This window comes from Chiloscyllium punctatum, chromosome 4, assembly GCF_047496795.1.
Source record: "Chiloscyllium punctatum isolate Juve2018m chromosome 4, sChiPun1.3, whole genome shotgun sequence".
Taxonomy (NCBI): domain Eukaryota; kingdom Metazoa; phylum Chordata; class Chondrichthyes; order Orectolobiformes; family Hemiscylliidae; genus Chiloscyllium; species Chiloscyllium punctatum.
In genome coordinates, this window is record NC_092742.1 from 83,087,955 (window position 1) to 83,110,473 (window position 22,519).

A 22,519-nucleotide genomic window follows, 5' to 3' on the forward strand; every position below is an offset into this window, starting at 1 on the left:
GAAAATGGGTTCTGTTTCACTTTAGTCCCAAGACAATAATAAAGCCTCAAAAAATTATATCAAATGCACTCGTATTTTAGTGGATTCTTTTCCTCTTGAAACTTTCCAGCTTTGTACGTTCGATCAACTGTAACAGAAATATACGTTGACCACTGCATCAGAGTAACTTAAGAGATGATTTTACAATGGCATTGGTCTGATTCGCTCTTTATTAGTGAAGATTGCTATCATTGCCAATATTTATCCAAGATTGTGAAACTGGATACTTCAAATTCTCAGAGTAATTAGCTGCCATGTCTAGCTAACATTTTCATATTTATTCAAATCCTAGTGAGACTTGTATATTTTCATTTTATGCTCCTGAGAAATGACAGCATTCTTACGGCAGCCTTTCAAACTATAAAATGTCCTCTTGACTGCTCCATTGTGATATTCAGAAAAAAACCCAACCTTGGCCCGATCGTGTGAGTGAGAGTGAGTTGATTCAGTATCTGTAGGGAAAACACTTAGCCAACTGTGACCCAGCATTCTTGTACAGTGGGCGGCCCAGTGGCACAGTGGTTAGCACTGCTTCTTCACGGTGCCAGAGATTTGGGTTCAATTCCCACCTCAGGCAACTGTGTGGCGTTTGCACATTCTCCCAGTGTCTGCGTGGGTTTTCTCTGGGTGCTCCAGTTTCCTCCCACAGTCCAAAAATTTGCAGGTTAGGTGAATTGGCCGTGCTAAATTGCCTGTAGTATTAGGTGTAGGGGAATGGGTCTGGGGGGGGGGTTGCTCTTTGGCAGGTCGGTGTGGACTTGTTGGGCTGAAGGGCCTGTTTCCACACTGTAAGTAATTTAGTCAAACTCCCGGCCCAGCATCTAATGGATTTGACCTCGTTCACTAGGGTACATCGTAGTTCTTTGTTTTAAAATTTAAATTGGGTTCTTGTAATCTGAAGAAATACTCTCAGCTCGTGTCATATTTAAACCTTCTTATACTTCATATAGCTTAATGAGACTGTTGACTCTTCACCCTCAGACTATAAACCTTTAGGTTTATGCAGTACTGAATACAAGTAGAGTCTGGGGAAGGGCATGAAAGTGGAGTTGATCCCACAGCCAGATCAACCACGATTCTGCTGAACGGTGGAATAAGTCTAGAGGGGCCAAATGGCCTACTCCCCATACGAATGGAGACCGTGAGTTTAAAATTTTTGGAAGAAGAGTAGGCCATTCAGTCCCTCAAGCCTATTTTGCCATTCATCGGCTGATCTGGACCCCAATGCTGTTCTTTAGACTCTGATCCTTTGATAGCCATGCTTATTGGAAAGGCCCAGTCTTGAAAATTCCAATTAAGACAGCAGTTGAGGGGGAAAGTTCCAAACCACCTGCAACCCTTTGTGTGTGATTTCACCCTGAAGTAGCCCAACTTTCATTTTAAGTTTTTTTTGCTTGTCTTTGAGAGAAAAGGAACTCCTCTGTATCTATGCTATTGTACTCCGTTTCCTCTTTGAACTTCCTCAGTTAGAGGACCCCTGAAGCCTTTATTTGAGGGGATAGTAACCAGGTTTATGAAAGGTACTTTCATATTTTAATCCTTTACAACCTGAACATGCTTTAACTATTTGTATTGTTAACAAAGTTATACACCGTATTCCAAATGCACTCTAACCAATGTCATATAAGGATCCTACATGCCTTCTGTGGAAGTAGATTCTCCTGGTGATGCATAACAACCTTTGTTTTTCAGTATACAAGCAGAGATTCTGCAGTAAATGTTGAGGAATCATGTTCATGTCTGAGAATGGAGCTCTACTTCAGTGTCAGCATGAATCAATTCCAGCTGAAACGTAGCCACTACAACACCAATGTAACTTATTGCCCCTAACAGGCCATTATCACGTCATAGATTAATAGAGTCTTACAGCATGGAAATAGATCCTTCGGTCCAACTCGTCCATGCTGACCAAGTTTCCAAACTAAACTCGTCCTATTTGCCTGAGTTTGGCCCATATCCCTTTAAACCTTTTCAACACCACTGGCCATTATATGTCTTTGTTGTTACCTTTACCCACTTGTAATACTATTACATCTGACTCCAGCTTCTCTCTATTCTCTAGAAATTGCATTAACGTTACCCCAGTCCACTTCATGTACTAGACTTGGCTTAAATGGTTCCAGGTTATCGAGGCAAAGGTCAGTGTCCTAACCACTGGATATCTTAATTCCTTTATTTCCAATTTGAACCACTTCTTCATTGCAAAGGATGCAGCTACTTCAACTCTTGACCAAAATCACTTTCTGCTAATTCTATTCCTGTATGCTGTCCATTTTGTTTTAAACTCGGTGTGTAGTAATTTATGGCTGTTTCTATTAGTTCTGAACTTACTTGGTGCTCAGTTATTCATTAGGCTCAATTTTCCTGTGAGTTGCTTATTGTTTCCTGATTGTACTTCCTTCTTTAGTTCACCATAAAACCCAACATGTTTCCCCTTCTTTCAGTTCTGAAGAAAAGTCATATTCGATTTGATACGTTAACACTGTTTATCCTTCTGTCGATGCTGCTAGACGTGTGGAGTATTCCTAGCATTTCCATTTTCATTTCTTTCAGTTTTGTTGTCATTCTGGTGAATCCCTGCTGTACACCGCCAAAAGACATGATTATTCCTGATGCTCAAAACTATAGAACTTCAAGACGCTTGGAATTCAAAACTCTTTCAAACAAAGGCCAACGTCCCTTTGCCTTTAGCTTCTCTGTGAAAGCGCTTTTAATACTTGTTTCATTAAATGTCTAATTTCCATTGCTCCTTTGCATGTCTGTGTCATGACTCATCATTTAGCACATGTTCAGATTTTTCTTTCACGCACCTGGAGCATTGCACCTCCCCTGACATCGATCTCCTCACTGTCTCTGTTTCAGTCCCTCTCCAACCTCCAGCACCCATTCACAAAACTGACTGTCCCCCCCCCCCCCCGCCCAATTCAGTGCTGTGTGCACTCTCAGACATATAGCTCTCTGTCGTTTCATCCAGTCATTCATATAGCTGGTGAAGGCTGAGACTGCACCTTGTCATATCCTGCTGACAAGAGAACACTCAGTCTCTCATTCCCATTCAATTTCTGACCCCGATCACAAAGTTATGTTCAACTTGTGCATGTTCATACAGTCATAGAGCTGTACAGCAAGGAAACAGACCTTTGGTCCTATTTGTCCCTGCCAACCAGAAATCCTAAATCAAGCTAGTCCCATTTGCCAACATTTGGCCCATATCCCTCGAAACCCTCCTATTTATATACCCATCCAGATGCCTTTTAAATATTGTAATTGTAGCAGCCTTCACCAACTGCCTCTGGCAACTCATTTCATACACGTACCATCTTCTGCGTGATAACGTTGCCCCATCTAGATCTTTCCTGTCTCACATTAAACCTACACCCTCTAGTTTTGGACTCCCCCACCCTGAGAAAAAGACCTTGGCTATTCACCTTATGTAAGCCTCTCAATTTTATAAACCTCAAGAAGGTAAACCATGGAAACCCGCATCAACATTACCTAGATATCCAATCCTGAAAATTAGTCGGGCTTGACCTTTCTGTCACAACTTCATACTGACTCTATGGTTCTCAATATTTGACCAAAGTAATGATTTGGATGCAGGCATAAGAGGTACAGTTAGTAAGTTTGCAGATGACACCAAAATTGGAGGTGTAGTGGACAACGAAGAGGGTTATATCAGATTACAACAGGATCTTGTCCAGATGGGCCAATGGGCTGAGAAGTGGCAGATGGAGTTTAATTCAGATAAATGCGAGGTGCTGCATTTTGGGAAAGCAAATCTTAGCCGGACTTATACACTTAATGGTAAGGTCCTAGGGAGTGTTGCTGAACAAAGACACCTTGGAGTGCAGGTTCATAGCTCCTTGAAAGTGGAGTCACAGGTAGATAGGATAAGTGAAGAAGGCATTTGGTATGCTTTCCTTTATTGGTCAGAGTACTGAGTACAGGAGTTGGGAGGTCATGTTGCGGCTGTACAGGACATTGGTTAGGCCACTGTTGGAATATTGCGTGCAATTCTGGTCTCCTTTCTATCAAAAAGATGTTGTGAAACTTGAAAGGGTTCAGAAAAGATTTACAAGGATATTGCCAGGGTTGGAGGATTTGAGCTATAGGGAGAGGCTGAACAGGCTAGGGCAGTTTTCCCTGGAGCGTCGGAGGCTGAGGGGGTTACTTTATAGAGGTTTACAAAATTATGAGGGGCATGGATAGGATAAATAGACAAAGTCTTTTCCCTGGGGTCAGGGAGTCCAGAACTAGAGGGCATAGGTTTAGGGTGAGAGGAGAAAGATATAAAAGAGACCTAAGGGGCAACTTTTTCACGCAGAGGGTGGTACGTATATGGAATGAGCCGCCAGAGGATGTGGTGGAGGCTGGTACAATTGCAACATTTAAGGATGGGTACATGAATAGGAAGGGTTTGGAGGGATATGGGCCAGGTGCTGGCAGGTGGGACTAGATTGGGTTGGGATATCTGGTTGGCATGGACGAGTTGGACCGAAGGGTCTGTTTACATGCCATACATCTCAATGACTCTATGACTAGTCTTTACAGGCAAGAATGCAAACATCTAATTCCGTAAATTAGGGGGCTACAGCATTAGGAGGGAGCATGTTAATGCCCCTGTCTGAATATTGTGGGCAAATGAGGAGGGTTTGGATGGTCTCCTTGATAACCCAAGTCAGGCTCTTAAGTAAGCAATTAATACCCTTTCTCTGATTTAATGGGTGGCAGGAGAGGTCCACTCCAGTTATGCAGCTTGGTAGGTTTGATCTGCTAACTGCTAGCTAGTGAAAGTGGAGGGTGTGGGCATCTCCTTCCAGGCCACAGATACCTAACACAGCCCCTTGCCTACCTTCTACACCCACCTCACCTTGCTCTGCTCCTTCCTCCTTACTTTCTGGAGCCTGCTATCCCAACCCCAGCGAGATCCCCGAGTTTGCGAGCGTCCATGGCTACCTTTCCTCCTGCAAAACTAGCAGTGGCCACCGTTCCTGCTGGTAACGCAGAATGGCTGACTTCCGATTGGCCCGTCACTCTGTGAGCTGAGAAGCCATTCTGGAGATGGATGGAATTCCCACCTCATTCTAATTCAAGGGTCTTCATCTGAAAAATTAAAGCATGTTGACATGTTGGTGTATAATGAGCTCATTATCAGCATGGAATCCAGCTTTCTGCCTCTAATGTTTGTTTCTAGTAGCTTCCTGACAATTGATCTTGAACTGACATTGTCACCTGTTTTTGAATAGTAGAGTAACATTTGAAATTTGTCTTTTTCAGCTGTACAGTTCCCAAATCCATGGGAAATTATGACCACTATGTCAGCAGTTTCCATATCTATCCATTTTACAACCAGGAGCAGAAACTATCAGGTCCTGGAAATTTGACTATCTTAACTTCTATGATGCTCTTCATTAATTTTTAACTTCATATCACTTTCCACTGTGGAAATGATATGAAGTAAGAATTTAAGAAGTCTTCTATTATTATCCCATAATAACATATTCTTCTTTGTAAGTCTCTTTTTCTTCAAGCATTTATATTAAAATAAAATATATGGTTAGATTTAATTCCTATCCAAGAGTTTCGATATTCTCAGCTTGCATCTTCTTTGTTTCTCAGTAGTACAGAACTTGAATATTGTTGTGATAAGAGAGACCTTGTTGTAGCTTTCTATCCTGCACTAATCAGGACAAATGCAAGAATGCAGAACTTCAAATAATCACAACAATTTATGTGACGTGAGGAAATCAAGTCGACAGTGATTGGTTCTGGCATTGCAATGGAGAAAGCAGCGCGGGTACTACAGACACCTTAAGCTCCCAGGTAATTCAGTAAATGTTGCATCTTAAATAAACTCTTCTCATTTGCTGAGAAGGGTTCATGAAGGTGAATGGATCTTGGTCCTGGATAATTTATGTGGCTCATTTCTGTTTCACAGAATCTCTTTCAAAGGAAGTTGGGGAGGTTCTCCTCAGTGCCTGGGTGAAATGTATCTCTTAACCAAAATTGCTAAAACCAGTCATTATTGTTTATGGAATCATGCTATGCACAAAGTGGCTGTGGCATTTCTGACATCACAGAATTTCAAAAATCCTTAATTAGCTGTTAAACTGTTCCTAATGTCAGGAAAACATAAGCCTTTCTTTTCCTTTAAGATGCTGATTGACAGACCAAAGAAAACCTTGCTAAGAGCAATGTCTTTCAACAAATGTCAACCCTGGGAATATCCTATATGCAAGCAGTGCAGCAGATTTGCTGAGGGCGTTATATGAAGGGAGGGTTAAGCGTAAATAGTAATTGAGAATTATCAAGAGGACCATGGATCAACAACAACTTGCATTGAAATATTGCTTCTAACATTGTAAAATTTCCAAGCCACTTATCAAGCATACGAACCAGAAGTTGACACTGAGCTACTAGAAGGAGATATTAGGGAAGGTAAGGCAGTTTTTAGAGGTTCTTAAAAGGTGACAGAGAGGTAGATGTTTCGACTGGCTTTGGGAGGAGATTCTGGAGCCTGGGGTTTAGACAGCTGAAGATACATGGTGAAGCACTGAGATCGGTGATATATAAGGTACCAGTATTGGAAGAATGTTGAGATTTCAGAGGATGGCTGTGCTGGAAGGGATGGGTGAGGCTGGGCTGGGAGAGAGGTGATTTAGAAAGAAGGATAAGAACAAAGATGGGCTCAACAGGATAGTGAAGAAGGCGTTTGGTATGCTTGCTGTTATTGGTCAGTGCATTGAGTATAGGGGTTGAGAGGTCATGTCTCAGCTGTACAGGACATTGGTTAGGCTCGATTTGGAATACTGCCTTCAATTCTGGTCTCCCTGCTAAAGGGAGGATGTTGTGAAACTTGAAAGGGTTCAGAAAAAGTTTTAAAGAATGTTACCAGGGTTGGAGGGCTTGAGCTGCGGGAGATGCTGAATAGGCTGGGGCATTTTTCCCTGGAGCATTGGAGGCTGAGGGATGACCTCATAGTGGTTTATAAAGTCACGAGTGGCATGGATAGGGTGAATAGCCAAGGTCTTTTCCCCAGGGTAGGGGAGTCCAGAACTAGAGGTGATAGGTTTAAGGTGAGAGGGTAAAATTTACAAGGGACCTAAGGGGCAACGTTTTCACACAGGGGTTGGTGCGTGTATGGAATGAGCTACCAGAGGAAGTGATGGGGACAATATTTAAAAGCATCTGAATGAGCATATTAATAGGAAGGGTTTAGAAGGATTGGGCCAAATACTGGCAGATGAGACTGGATGAAGGTAGGATATTTGGTTAGCATGGATGAGTTGGTCAGACTCGGTAAGAGCTGTGCTTCAATTTGAAGATTATTTCATGTACTGGCATTGGAAGCAGTCCAGAGAAGGTTCACTGGGTTGATTCTGGTATGGAGGGATCAGGAGAGGTTGAGTTTGTTGGGCTTGTTTTCATTAGAAGAATGGGAGGTAGCCTTATTGAAACATATAGGGTTCTTAGGAGACTTGGACAGGGAAGATTTGGAGAGGTTGCTTCTTCATGTGGAAGAGTTTAGGCCCGGAGGCATGGTCTCAGAATAAGGGGTCGCCCACTTAGGACAGAAATGTGGAAGAATTTCTTCCCTCAGAGGGTAGTGAATCTGTCAAATGCTTTACCATAGAGGGACAGTGGAGGCTGGGTCATGAAGTGAAATCAGGACTGAGATAGATTTCTAATCAAGGTTATGGGGAAAAGTCAGGCAAGTGGAGCTGAGGATTATCAGATCAGTCATGATCTCAGTGAAAGATGGAGGAGATTAAATGGACTGAATGGCTTACTTCTGTCTCCATCTATGTGCACCATGAAGGCCAATATACAGGTATGTTGGCTTAGTAACTAAATCATCCTTTGTTTTAACCCCTTTCGCCGGACAGGTGCAGTGCCACACATTCACAGGATACTGTTGGTGTGTTACTCCAGATGGGAAACCCGTGAGTGGATCTTCGGTTAAAAATCAAACACCTGTGTGTTCAGGTACCATGCATTTACTTCAGTGTTTACAATTGTCCCTTATTCAAGCAGAATAAGTGTTTCGTTGCATGTGCTACCTCTGACATGCTCACTCTAGGGTCACACAGAAAGACCATTTTTGCTGGAGTCTGTCTATTTATAGAGCCACAGAGATGTACAACATGGAAACAGGCCCTTCGGTCCAACCCTGTCCATGCCGACCAGATAAACTAATCTAATCCCATTTGCCAGCATTTAGCCCATATCCCTCCAAACCGTTCCTATTCATATACCCAGCCAGATGCCTTTTGAATGCTCTAATTGTACCCGCCACCTCTATTTCCTCCGACAGCTCATTCCATTCATGCACTGCCCTCTGCCAGAAAAAATCGCCCCTAGGGTCCCTTTTAAATGTTTCTCCTCTCACCTTAAACCTATGCCCTCTAGTTTTGGACTCAACTATCCTGGTAAAAAGACCTTGTCTATTTATCCAATCCATGCCCCTCATGATTTTATAAACCTCTATAAGGTCACCCCTCAGTCTCTGTCGCTCCAGGGAAAACAGCCCCAGCCTGTTCAGCCTCTCTCTCCCTGTAGCTCCAACCCTGGCAACATCCTTGTAAATCTTTTCTGAACCCTCTCAAGTTTAACATCTGCCTAAAGATTTTAGCATTCACTTGTCTGGGTGCACTGGCGAGATATTTTTAATCTTGTAGAGGGCCAGCACAGGGACGGGAGGCTGAATGTCCTTCTCCTGTGCTGTAACCATTCCGTGACTTTATGAATACAGTAGAATCCCCATATCCATGGATTCCGTTTCCTTGGTTTCCGTTATATGCAGTTTACCACGGCCCGAAAATATTACGTGGAACATTTCAGAAGTAATTCCAGGGGGCTACCGGGGTGGTAAATTTCCCATTTAAATGTTAGGATTTGCTACTGTCTGCTGTTTTGGGCATCTGCGGGAGGTCTTGGAATGTGTCACCCGGGGATAGGGGGAGGTGGGGGAGGTGGTGGTGCTGGCGGGGTGGTGGTGGGGCCGCAATACCAAGTTTCTTCCACAGTTAAACTGCTTCAGCACCTTTTCAACTTGCAAAGCCACAGTCGGGATGCCCAGAGGAGCCTGTTTCATTAAGCTTTATGAACAGTTACTGAAGAATGGTTGACTGTTTGCGATCTGGAGTGCGACCTTCCCTCAGTGTACATTCCACAGCGTTTGTTTCATTTTGCAAAAGAAAACCTGTGCCACTTTCCTATCACTTCAAATATTATTCATAGAATGCGTTAAAGAATGCTGGAGCATTGCCCCCAGCTGCTGTGATCGCACGTGGTTAATTTACAAGTCCACCAGGTCAGTTTAGCGAAAGGAAGATCCCACAGGAAGATGGAGGGGCTGTGGGAACTGAAAGACACCGGAAGAGTTGAAGAATGTATGCAGGGGAATGGCGCGGAGTCTGCACATTCCTTCCTTTGTCGGTGTGAGTTTCCTCCTGGTGCTCTAGTTTCCTCCCATAATCCAAAGATGTGCAGGTTAGGTAGAGTGGCCATGCTAAATTACCCACAGTGTCTATGGAAGTGCAGGATAGCTGGATTAGCCATGGGAAATGCAGGGTTACGGGGATAGGGTAGGGTGGGTTAGGTCTAGGTGGGATGCTTTTTGGAGGGTCGATGGGCCGAGTGGCCTGCTTCCACACTTTAGGGATTCTATGATGGTTTTGAGCTGGCAGCCACATCCTCTTGCATTTGTAAAACAATGTGACCAGTCTATAGGAAAGAAAGACACTTCTTCAGATGCTGCTGTAAGTAATTCAGACAATAACTCGGTTCTCTAAAAAGACATCCTTCTCTTAAATGGGTGGCTGGTTGGACATTAGATTGAATCCCAAACCTCTGTTTCACCACCTGATTCATTTCTGTCAGTCATTGGACAGTGAATGGAGGTGAAATTCCCTGGGTTTGCCTTTTGTTGGCCACTGGCTGGACAACATGGGGGAAAACCCACTTACACAGAAGCTAGGATGGAATATTTGCCTGTGTTCCTGCAGGGGAAGTTCAGTGAGGGATGTACAATGGGACGGAGAGAAAGGAATCAATGAAGGTGTGGAGAAAGAAGACAGATCCTAAGCTGGTGGAAAGTGGTGATGAATATGAAGTAAAGATGCTGGTTGCAGTATATGATGAGTGCTTTTCACTGATGATGAATTTATCATTCGTGACCAATTGGCACTCTCCCTATTTACACATTGTTGTTGATGCAGTGGAATGAGGGCGGTCCGTGTTGAACATCTTTTATTGAATACCACCTCAGAACTATCCTGTAAGACCTTAGCCCACAAATCCTGAGCTAACTTTACACCAAATATTTCCTCTCAATGGTTTTAACGGCATTTGCTTGAAGTATAACAGTGGATTCATTTCAAGAGCCCAGAGAATATATTTATGCTTAGCCACTCCCTTCAAAGCAAAAGCATAAATGGTTTGATCCGTAGAGGTGCCAAGATAGTGTGTGAACTCTCTCTCCCTCTGAACACTGTCTGTATTCAATATTGATGGCCCTTATTATTGAATACTGTGAGTGATTGGTCTGTAAATGGCGATCTTCTTTATTTTGAAGGTTCAGTAACCGATAAACCCTCTGGACCCAGCAGTTCCGGCAGAAAAGGTGAGTTGAGTTTCCTTGCCTTGATCCAGCGGTCTCGTTCCTCTCTGCACGTTCCCAATGCATGTTAGTGATCACTGTGGTTCTTTAGACTATTGGGCAAGAGAGGAGGAGGAGGTCTTTATATGCCACTGATTATGATGGTGGCAAATTGTGTCCCTTTCTCTTCACCTTTAAAATGTGAGATTGCACTGCATGGTAGCTCGATTGGTCATCGGTATTGTGGTTTGGTTGCAGGTTGTTGGTGTATGACATTTGTACATCTACTCGGTTGCTAAGCCTCACCTGCAGCCACCCTGTTGCTGTAAGGAATATCATGAGGCTATAGTCCAGTAGGTTGCTCCTTCACACAGTGTGCAATTGCCCAGTACAAATTATAAATGTCTCGGTTGTGAATTTGTAATGCCGACCTATGTGATTTGCCCGTTGTGTCCTTGTGTTTCTTTCCCAGTGAATTGACTTCCATGCTATGCATAGAGATGACACTGGGACCATGAATGTTTGGAATTTAATATAATGCTCTCCTCAGAATTCTAGGATTTTGCTGGTGTGGATTTTTTTTCCCCTGTGCTGTAGGGATCATCTGCCAAGCGCAATGGCGCTGGGAGGAATAGGATGTGAGCTTGTGTCTTGCTTCTGCATTCTGGTGTGCTTCCAAACTTGGCATTGCCACGTGGGTAACGTATTGAGCAGGGTCTCTTATGATAATGGGCAGGGAGGACGATTGAACCACAGCACACAATGCCTCTCAGCTAACTTCAGACTTGAACGGGCAAAAGTTGGGATTGCCAATCCCAATTGACTCTTTTGGCTAGAGATGGAACAGGGCTTTGTGCAACCTGAACTGGGATTAAGGCTGGTGGAGGTAGTTACCAACACTGAGTACAATGGGAATGGATGGGGCATTGTGGAATTTCGTTATTGTTTCCGGTCTGCACTAATAGAGGGCATCTCCCAAACCCAATTCAGCTCAGACTTTCTTATTGATAAGGACACCATCTATACATTGACCAGAATCTCACCTTTCTAACTGGAGGAGTGCCATCAATGGTCTGAGGGTTAGAATAAACAAGAAAACCACAATGAGGTTGTGTTGATTTGTGCCTCATTATTAGGGGTGCCACTTTTGTACACACTCAGTTTCAGACCCTCTGTGCCAGAATTAAGATAAACAAGTTGACTTGACACATATTAACAATAAAGCTCAAATGAATAACTTTGAAGTTTGTACAGCCCTTACCAACTGCAAGTTATTTGATGTAACCTACCTCATATTTAGCAAGTGTAAAATTTGCTTTTTCCAATTCAGTCTATAATGAAGATATAGAACATTACAGCACACTTCAGACCCTTCGGCCCTCAACATTGCACTGACCTGTGAAACTAATCTAAAGCCCACCTAACCTACACTATTTCATTCTCATCAATATGCCTATTTAATGACCATTTAAATGCCCTTAAAGTTGGCGAGTCTACTACTGTTGCAGGCAGTGCGTTCCATGCCCCTATTACTCTCTGAGTAAACAAACTACCTTGAACATCTGTCCTATATTCATCACCCCTCAATTTAAAGTGAAGTCCTCTCATGCTAGCCATCATCATCTGAGGAAAAAGCTCTCCCTGTCCACCCTATCTAACTCTCTAATTATCTTATTATCTCATTTAAATCACCTTTCAACCTTCTTCCCTCTAACAAAAACAGCCTCAAGCCCTTCAGCCTCTCCTTGTAAGACCTTCCCTCTATACCAGGCAACATTCTAGTAAATCTCCTCTGAACCCTTTCCAAAGCTTCCACATCCTTCCTACAATGCTGTGACCAGCACTGTACATAATACTCCAAGTGCGGCCACACCAGAGTTTTGTATAGCTGGCACATGACGTCATGGCTCAGAAACTCAATCCCTCTACCAATAAAAGCATGCCTTCTTAAAAACACTATCAACCTGGGTGGCAACTTTCCAGGATCTATGTACCTGGACACTGAGATCCCTCTACTCATCTACACTACCAAGAATCTTACCATTAGCCCAGTACTCTGTATTCCTGTTACTCCTTCCAAAGTGAATCACCTCACACTTTTCTGTATTAAACTCCATTTGCCAACTCTCAGCCCAGCTCTGCGGCTTCTCTATGTCTCTCTGTAACCTACACCATCCTTTGTCACTATTCACAACTCCACCGACCTTAGTGTCGTCTGCAAATTTACTAACCCACTCTTCTACACCCTCATCCAGGTCGTTTATAAAAATGATAAACAGCAGTGGCCCCAAAACAGATCCTTGCAGTACTGAACTCCAGGATGAACATTTCCCATCAACCACCACCCTCTGTCTTCTTTCAGCGAGCCAATTTCTGATCCAAACCACTAAATCACCCTTAATCCCAAGCCTCCGTATTTTGTGCAATAGCCTATTGTGGGGATCCTTATCAAACACCTTACTGAAATCCACATACACCTCATCAACCGCTTTACCCTCATCCACTTGTTTGGTCACTTTTCTCAGAGAAATCAATAAGTGTTGTGAGGCATGACCTACCCTTCACAAAACCGTGTTGACTATCCCTAATCAACTTATTTCTTTCTAGATAGTTATAAATCCTATCTTTTATAATCCTTTCCAACACTTTACCCACAACCGAAGTAAGGCTCACTGGTCTATAGGGTTGTCTCTACCACCCTTCTTGAACAAGGGAACAACACTAGCTATCCTCCAGTCTTCCGGCACTATTCCTGTAAACAATGACGACATAAAGATCAAAGCCAAAGGCTCTGCAACCTCATCCCAGGCTTGCCAGAGCATCCTAGAATAAATCCCAACCGGCCCAGAGGACTTATCTATTTTTACACTTTCCAGAATTGTTAACACCTCCTCCTTGTGAACCTCAATCCCAGTGGCCTGTATCTTAGTATTCTCCTTAGCCACATTGTTATATAACAATATAATTAGAAATTCTCAACTTCCAGTGTGGAGCATTGGTTGATTATACTTAGTTTGAAGACTTTTTAGTAAAAATAAATCAAGAAAATCTGATCAAAATATTTAACATAATTGTCCAATGTGGGAGTTGGAAATTTAGGATTTAGTGTCCTTTTATGTACTAAGTAACAGGTAGTGTAGAAACCCCTTTCACAAAGCCTGAATGGCTGGATCCAGTCTAATCTGGGTTTTAAACTTCATTTTAATGACCGTCAGGGTTGATTTGTGGAACTCATTGGAAGTGGATTTAAAATCAGTGAGGTATTAACTCTAAATGTTTGAAACAAGATCCATTCTTCTGTTACCAACCAGGGGCAGATATACTGGGGCCCTGGTGTGTGTGTGTGTGTGTGTGTGTGTAAAACTGCTTCTGATGTCTTCCTGGTCAGCAGCAGCCATTCCATTGCTCCAAAGAATTGATGGACTCTGCTTCATCAGTGGTTTCTGGTAGAGAGTTCCACGTTCTAATCAATCCTCTCTTTCATTTTATTTTCCTTACCTCCCCTCTCCTAGCCCTTTTGGTGATTACTTTAATTTCTGTCCTCTCATTACAGTCTGGCTTCACCCAGGAGGAAGCAGATGCATCAAAGCAGTTGTAGCCCCGGGTAATTTTATTGGTCACTTGCCATGCTCAGATTTGGACTGTTTTGCTTCTGCACACGTTTGTTGCAAATTGTAGACTTGGCACCTTACAGGTCAGAGTACAGCCTATCATACTGATGACTGTTGTTTGGAAGAGCAGTTAGTCCCACCTCCCTGTCCTTTCTCCATAACCCTGTTTTCCTTTTTCATTACATATAAGATTCCCATTTAAAAGTAACCTTTATAACTGCCACCCTTTAAATAGTATTTCTTTTTTACCCTGTGCAGGGCCCCTTTTAAAGAGCATTTACCCTGGCAAGCATTTACATGTCTGTTGACAATCTCCATCTGCTCCTAAAGTAACATCTCATTCAAAAAGAGAACACACAGGGGAAAAAGAAAGAATCAGACAGCAGCGAGTGTGCCTTTTTAGTAACACAGGACATATTTCTCTCTCCAACTTACTGCCAGATTTTAAAACATTGGTCAATAAATCTCTGCATGCTCCCAAAGAAACACGAAAGCAAAACGTTGCCAAAGCAAGGCCTGGGGCGGAGAATGTCAGGAAACTTCAGATATTGACTTTCCCTCGATTTTCCTCATTCCCTGCGGTCGGAAGACTGTCTTTAAGGACATGGACTGCTCATGTACCTTGCCTGATCAGTGAGACTGTGAGGTGTCTTGAGCTGTCTCTGAGTGTGGAGGAGCTCCGTACTGAGTCAGATGCTGTCTCCATAAGCGAACTGAGTCCCCAGCAGCTATTGCTTAATGGTCACCAAGAGGTGGTTGTATTTCTCTCCAACGAGAGAGAAGGTAACTGGCATCCCTTGATGTTCAATGGCATTAGCGTCAGTGAATCAGTCACTGGCCTAGCCCATGGCTACAGGTGCAAAGCAGAGGCTCAGAATTCTGCAGCGAGTAAATCCTCTCTCCCCAAAGCCAGTCCCTAATCTACAAGTCTCAAGTCAGGAATGCAATGGAATATTCTCACTTGCCTGGATGAGTGCAACTCCAACAACTCTGAAGCTTGACACCATGCAAACAGGTAATTTGATTGGAGTCCCACCATCTTCAACGCTCATTCTCTCATCACCCATTCACAGTGGCAGCAATGTTTTAATCAGCTACAAAATTTACTGCAGCAACTCACCAAGACTCCTTCTAATAGCTCCCACAAAGCCCACAACCTCTAGCTCCTTGAAGGACATGAACAAAAGCTACATGGGAATACCATCACCTGCAAGTTCCCCTCCAAGCCACACACCATCCTGACTTGGAAATAGATCACCCTTCCTTCACTGACGCTCTCTTCCTAACAGCAATCAAAGAAGTAAATAAGTGGAGGTTTCTTCAGCGTGCTCACAGTCAGGAATTAAAAAATAATTTTAAAAAATATGCAGCGTGTTGTTATGTTCTGGAATGTGCTATTTAAAGGATGGCAGAATCAGATTCAATGGTTTTTTTTCCAAAAGGGCTGGAATAAACACTGGGAAAATAAAAGGTTTTGCAGACCAAGAGTCATAGAGATGTACAGCACAGATACAGACCCTTTGATCCAACTCGTCCATGCTGACCAGATATCCTAAATTAATCTTGACCGATTTGGCAGCACTTGACCCATATCCCTCTAAACCCTTCCTATTCATGTACCCATCTAGATCCTTTTAAATGTTGTAATTGTACCAGCCTCCACCACTTCCTCTGGCAGTTCATTCCATACATGCACCACTCACTGTGTGTAAATGTTGCCCTTTTAAATTTTTCTCCTCTCACCCTAAATGTATGCCTTCTAGTTCTAGACTGTCCCTTCCCAGAGAAAAGCCCTTGTCTATTTACCCTATCCATGCCCCTCATGATTTTATGAACCTCTATAAGGTCACCCCTCAGTCTCCGGCGCTCCAGGAAAAACAGCCCCAGCCTGTTCAGCCCCTCCCTATAGCTCAAACCCTCCTATTCTGGCAACATCCTTGCACATCTTTTCTGAAACCTTTCAAGTTTCACAACATCCCTCCTTTAGCAAGGAGACCAGAATTGCATATAATATTCCAACAGTGGCCCAACCAATATCTTGTACAGCCGCAACATGACCTTCCAACTCCTATAGGAGAAAGTGAGGACTGCAGATGCTGGAGATCAGAGCTGAAAATGTGTTGCTGGAAAAGCGCAGCAGGTCAGGCAGCATCGAAGGAGCAGGAGAATCGATGTTTCGGGCATCAGCCCTTCTTCAGGAAGGTTCCTGAAGAAGGGCTCATGCCTGAAACGTCAATTCTCCTGCTCCTTCGATGCTGCCTGACCTCCTTCCAACTCCTATACTCAATGTTCTGACCAATGAAAGGAAAACATAACAAATGCCTTCTTTACTATCCTATCTACCTGCAACTCTACTTTCAAGGAATAATGACCCTGTACTCCAAGGCCTCTTTGTTCAGCAACACCCCCAGGACCTTACTATAAAGTGTATAAATCCTGCCCTAATTTGCCGTTCCAAAATGCAGCACCTCACATGTATCGAAATTAGACTCCATCTGCCACTCCTTGCCAATTGGCTCATCTGATCAAGATCCTGTTGTAATCTGAGGTAACCTTCTTCACTGTCCACTACTGCTCCAATTTTGGTGTCATCTGCAAACCTACTAACTACACCTCCTGCATTCACATCCAAATCATTTATATAAGTGACGAGAGGGTCAGATAGTTCTTTTAAAGAATCAATGTAGGAGCAATGGGCTGAATGGCTTTCTGTGACCTCTATCTCCATTTTGAGCTGCACTGTGACCTTTTGAAATAATTATTGCACTTTCCAAACACAGCTGTCAAATTCTTTCTAGCAGGCTGTGGTTTATTGTGTTTACCTGTTTGATTTCCTTTTCTTCCCTACTTCAGACCATTCCTCTGCCAACCTTGCCTTTCATTCCCAATGCACAAAGCCTCGCAGTTTCAGAGGACAGGGGTTTATTTGGACCCGGGAGTTCCCTTCAAATCTCCAGCTTTGTATTTCCCTAACCTCATGGCAGCACAGGAACTGTAAACTTAGGTACACTCTCAGCTTTGTCTCCACCTGGATTGCAACACTTTGCAACTCTGGCCTTTGGCGCTTAGGTGCCATCTGCATCCACATCTACAAATACTGCCCACTCCCCCAGCCACATCTGCACCCTTCCCCCTCAAGGCCAGGAGAAGGGAAGATGACTGACAGGCATCCCCAGGACTCTGAGCTCAGCAAACGCCTGGCTGGCAGCCAGATGCTAACATTTAGCTTCCAGCCAGCAATACCTTAGTCTTGTCCAGCAAGGCAAAACTTAATTGGTGTTTTATTTTTCATGTAGAGCTTTATCAGTGATCCTTCTTCTGGTACTTAGCTTTTCAATGAAAGGCTAAATCTCATTATCTTCATTTATTATCTCACTTGCTGATTTATCATGGTTTGTAAAAGGAGAACCCTGAGTCTGCTTATTGTAATGTGCTTTGTGCGTTTGGAGTAACGTGCTGAGAGGTGGACAAGGGAATGGGTTTTTTGTGTTGATGAGTATTTGGCGTAGTTGTTGTATTGGAATAAATGCAACAAATCCAGTGATTGAGATAGCAGCAGGATGTGAAATACAAGAGATTCATTTTGATTTCAACGAGACAATGTTCTACTTGCTGAATAGCTGAATGAATGTGTTATTTGTTCCCTGATTTTTAAGAAAACACATTGCTGCTTCTCTACAACTGAGGTTCCTCCTCATCCTGTGTCTTGTGCCAACCTCAACTGCTTTGGAAGTCAGGTTGTTTGTCATCTCTCTCTCTCTCTCTCTACACTTTTCCCATGCAGTGGAAATGATTGGCAGGGGAATCAACAGCGTGGTAGGCTGTGATAGGATCTGTCACAGAACCATAGAGGTCATAGAAGTATTATTGTGTAGAAGGAGGCCATTTGGCCCGTGGTGCCTGCACTAGTCCATTAATTGAACCGACCTGATGCCAATCTCCTGCCTTATCTCCATAGCCTTGCACATTATTTTTATCCAGCTAACCATTCAGTGCTCTGTTGAATGCCTCAATTCCACCACATTTCCAGGTTGTTCATTCCATACCCTGACTACTGGCTGAGTGAAAACGTTTCTTCTCATCTCAGATTTGCCCCTTTTGCGGTCACTTGAAACCCTTCTCTTGGTCTTGATCCTTTCATAAGCGGGTGTAATTTCTCCTTATTTACTCAATCCAGCCTGCTCATGATCTTGAAAACCAGTATCAGACCTCCTCTAAGCTTTCTTCTGTCCAAGAAAAACCTTACATTGCCAGGAATCGAGCTGACACCACGGCTGGTTCTCGATGGTGGGAGGGCTTTGTAGCTGTATGAACCTGAGGCTCGCTGGGGCAGTCAGAACTCCAGGGGCTCTGGTCTGTACAGGACATCCTACTTGCTTACCCAGGGAAGGTGATGGCCTAGCAGTATTATCATTGGACTGTTACTCCAGAGACAGCTACACTGGCACCACCCCCCACCTTTTCCTCCGCTACATCGATGATTGTATTGGCGCTACCTCGTGCTCCCATGAGGAGGTTGAACAGTTCACCCACTTTACTAACACCTTCCACCCCGACCTCAAATTTACCTGGACCGTCTCAGACTCCTCCCTCCCCTTCCTAGACCTCACCATTTCTATCTCGGGCAACCGACTCAACACAGACATTTACTATAAACCGACCGACTCCCACAGCTACCTAGATTACACCTCCTCCCACCCTGTCCCCTGTAAAAATGCCATCCCATATTCCCAATTCCATCGCCTCTGCCGCGTCTGCTCCCAGGAGGGCCAATTCCACTACCGAACAACTTAAATGGCCTCCTTCTTCAAGGACCGCAATTTCCCCTCCGACGTGGTTGACACGCTCTCCACTGCATCTCCTCCACTTCCCGCACCTCCGCCCTTGAACCCTGCCCCTCCAATCGCCACCAGGACAGAACCCCACTGGTCCTCACCTTCCACCCCACCAATCTCCGGATACATCGTATCATCCTCCGTCATTTCCGCCACCTCCAGACAGACCTCACCACCAGGGATATATTTCCCCCTCCACCCCTATCAGCATTCAGGAGAGACCACTCCCTCCGCGACTCCCTCGTCAGGTCCACATCCCCCACCAACCTAACCTCCACTCCCGGCACCTTCCCCTGCAACCGCAAGAAGTGCAAAACTTGCGCCCTCACATCCCTCCAAGGCCCCAGTGGATCCTTCTATATCCGTCGCAAATTCACTTGCACCTCCACACACATCATTTACTGTGTCCGCTGCACCCGATGTGGTCTCCTCTACATTGGGGAGACAGGCCGTCTACTTGCGGAACGTTTCAGAGAACACCTCTGGGACACCCGCACCAACCAACCCAACCGCCCCGTGGCTGAACACTTTAACTCCCCCTCCCACTCCACCAATGACATGCAGGTCCTTGGCCTCCTCCGTCGCCAACCATGGCAACACGACGCCTGGAGGAAGAGTGCCTCATCTTTTCCGCCTAGGAACCCTCCAACCACATGGGATGAATGCAGATTTCTCCAGCTTCCTCATTTCCCCTCCCCCCACCTTATCTCTGTCCCAACCCTCGGATTCAGCACCGCCCTCTTGAACTGCAATCTTCTTCCCCACCTCTCCGCCACCACCCCCTCTCCGGCCTATCACCCTCACCCTCTCCTCCTTCCACCTATCGTATTCCCAGCGCCCCTCCCCCAAATTCCCTCCCCCCTACCTTTTATCTCAGCCCGCTTGGCACACCAGTCTCATCCTGAAGAAGGGCTTATACCCAAAAAGTCGATTCTCCTGCTCCTCGGATGCTGCCTGGCCTGCTGTGTTTTTCCAGCAACACATTTTTCAACTCTGCTACTCCAGAGACCCAGGTAAAGGTCTTGGGACTCAGGTATGAAGCCTGCCATGGCAGATGGTGGAATTTGAATTCAATACAAATCTGCAGTTAACAATCTGATGATGATCACGAATCCATTGCCTATTGTTTGGAAAACCCATCTGATTCACTAATCCCCTGTCGGGAAGGAATCTGCCATCCTTATCTGGTGTAGACTACATGTGACTCCAGACCCACAGCAATGTGGTGGACTCTTAACTATCCTCTGGGGTGAGCAAAAAATGTTGGCCTAGGCAGTGACACCCTCATGAATGAATAAAAAAACTCTCCTTTTCCTGGAACAAAAAGGCTTGTTTGATGTCACCAGGGCAAGGAAGCAGAAGGAAACACAGAAGACTTAAACCTCAGTATGTCATCATTGCTGCTGTTTGCATCACCAACTCACACTAACTTGGCTTTGATTAAAATCTGTTCAAACCGTGTTCCTGATGGAAGCAGATTCAACTTTGGGAGGTGAAGGGACACACACCCACGCCATCTCTCTCTCTCTCTCTCTATCTCTCTCTCACACACACACGTGCACACACACATGCCATCTCTGTCTCTCTCACACACACGCACGCGTGCCATCTCTCTCTCTCTCACACACACGCACGCGTGCCATCTCTCTCTCTCTCACACACACGCACGCGTGCCATCTCTCTCTCACTCACACACACACATGCTCTCTCTCTGTTTCACACACACACACACGCCATCTCTCCCTCTCTTTCTATCTCACACACTCACATACACACGCGCACACATACAGTCACACTCATGCTCACTCTTTCTCACGCACACAAGTGTGCACAATCACACGCTGTCTCTCACACACACGCACACACACACTCTCACTCTCACGCACACACATAAACACATGTTCTCTCTCACACTCACACACATGCTCTCTCACACACTGTTTTACACACACTTTCTCACATACACACACACACTCTCTCTCATACTCTCACACACACTGTCTCTCTCACACACACACTCTCTCACAACTCTGTCTCACACATACGCGGACATATACACACACACACACACACACACAGTCTCTCTCACACACATACACATGCACACACACACACTGTCTCTCTCCCTCACACACACACACTCTCTCTCATACACACACACACACACACACACACATACAGTCTCAAACCCTTTGGCAGGGTGAAGCATTGTGGGGGGGGAGCATGGAAGGTAGATTCACAAGTCTGCAGAGATTGATAGGAGACTAGAATAGTCTACAAGGACAAACATATAGAAGTAAATGCTGATACTTTTTCTGGAAAGCCAATAGAACTTGGAAATGATAAAACTGGTCTGAACCCATCTTATATACCTTAATATGGAATTCCAGTTTAGACCAGTCCAAACTGTTTTTGCCCTCTGGCTCATGTGTGGAATAAATGCCAGCATGGAGCTGTTGGGTCCATTAGACTGCTTCCATGTTGTGTGTAACAAGGAGACAACGTTCAAATGATGGTTGTAAGCCGGTAAATGTCCCGTCAAACATTTGAAAGAAAAAAAATGCTGACGATCACAAAGAAAATGCATCTAATGGGCAAATAAATACCTGAAAGCAGGACAATTAAAACTGTGATATTGAGAGGAGGCAACAAAACATTCACTTACTGCTGCACCTTCCCATCACACCCTCATTAACTGCTTCAGATCAGTTGTGTTTCACAAACGAATAAATTAGTGTTGAGACCCCATATGGCAGCCATTGAATCATACACCACAGAAGCAGACCATTCAGCCCATTATGCCAGTGTAGGACAATAGTCCTACCTCTCCTGCCCACTCCTCAGCCTTGCATTTTGTCCTTGATGAGCACTGGTTGAATTCCCTTTCGAAGGTTTCCCACACAGTGCCAGGGACCTGGGTTCGATTCTACCCTCGGGTGACTTCCCTTGTGAAGTTTGCACATTCTCCCCGTATCTGCGGGAGTTTCCTCTAGGTGCTCCGGTTTCCTCCCACTGTCCAAAGATGTGCAGGTCAGGTGGATTAGCCATGGGAAATTGTCCGATAGTGTTCAGGGATGTGCAGGCTGGGTGGATTAGCCATGGGAAATGCAGCTTTATAGGGATAGGTTGGGTGGCGGTAGGTCTCGGAGGGATCCTCTTTGTAGGGTTGGTCTGGTTTCGATGGGCTGAATGGCCTGCTTCCGCACTGTAGGGATTCTGTGACAGGGTTATGATCTAGTCTGCTTCTACCATCCTTTCAGGCAGTGCTGTTATAATTTGCTATGTGCAAGGTTCTTTTGAAAATTAATTAAAATTGACATCCACTGGTTAACAAGTTTGAAAGTTTATGCCTATTTACTCAATCGAAACTTCATTATATAATGGACTATCACAACAATCCTGCACCTATATGATGGCCATGGACAGTAAGAGGC

The 22,519-nt window shown here is 44.5% G+C and overlaps 1 protein-coding gene across 5 annotated transcripts in view; it reads left to right on the plus strand.

Moving 5' to 3' along the window:
* Positions 1 to 22,519, plus strand: part of smoc1 (SPARC related modular calcium binding 1) — a 242,888-nt gene that overhangs the window by 33,978 nt on the left and 186,391 nt on the right. For all 5 annotated transcript variants that reach the window (XM_072569186.1, XM_072569187.1, XM_072569188.1 and 2 more), the window contains exons 4-5: positions 7,926 to 8,025; positions 10,616 to 10,663. In XM_072569186.1, the coding sequence (XP_072425287.1) occupies positions 7,926 to 8,025; positions 10,616 to 10,663 (148 nt within the window). The remainder of the gene's footprint in view (positions 1 to 7,925; positions 8,026 to 10,615; positions 10,664 to 22,519) is intronic.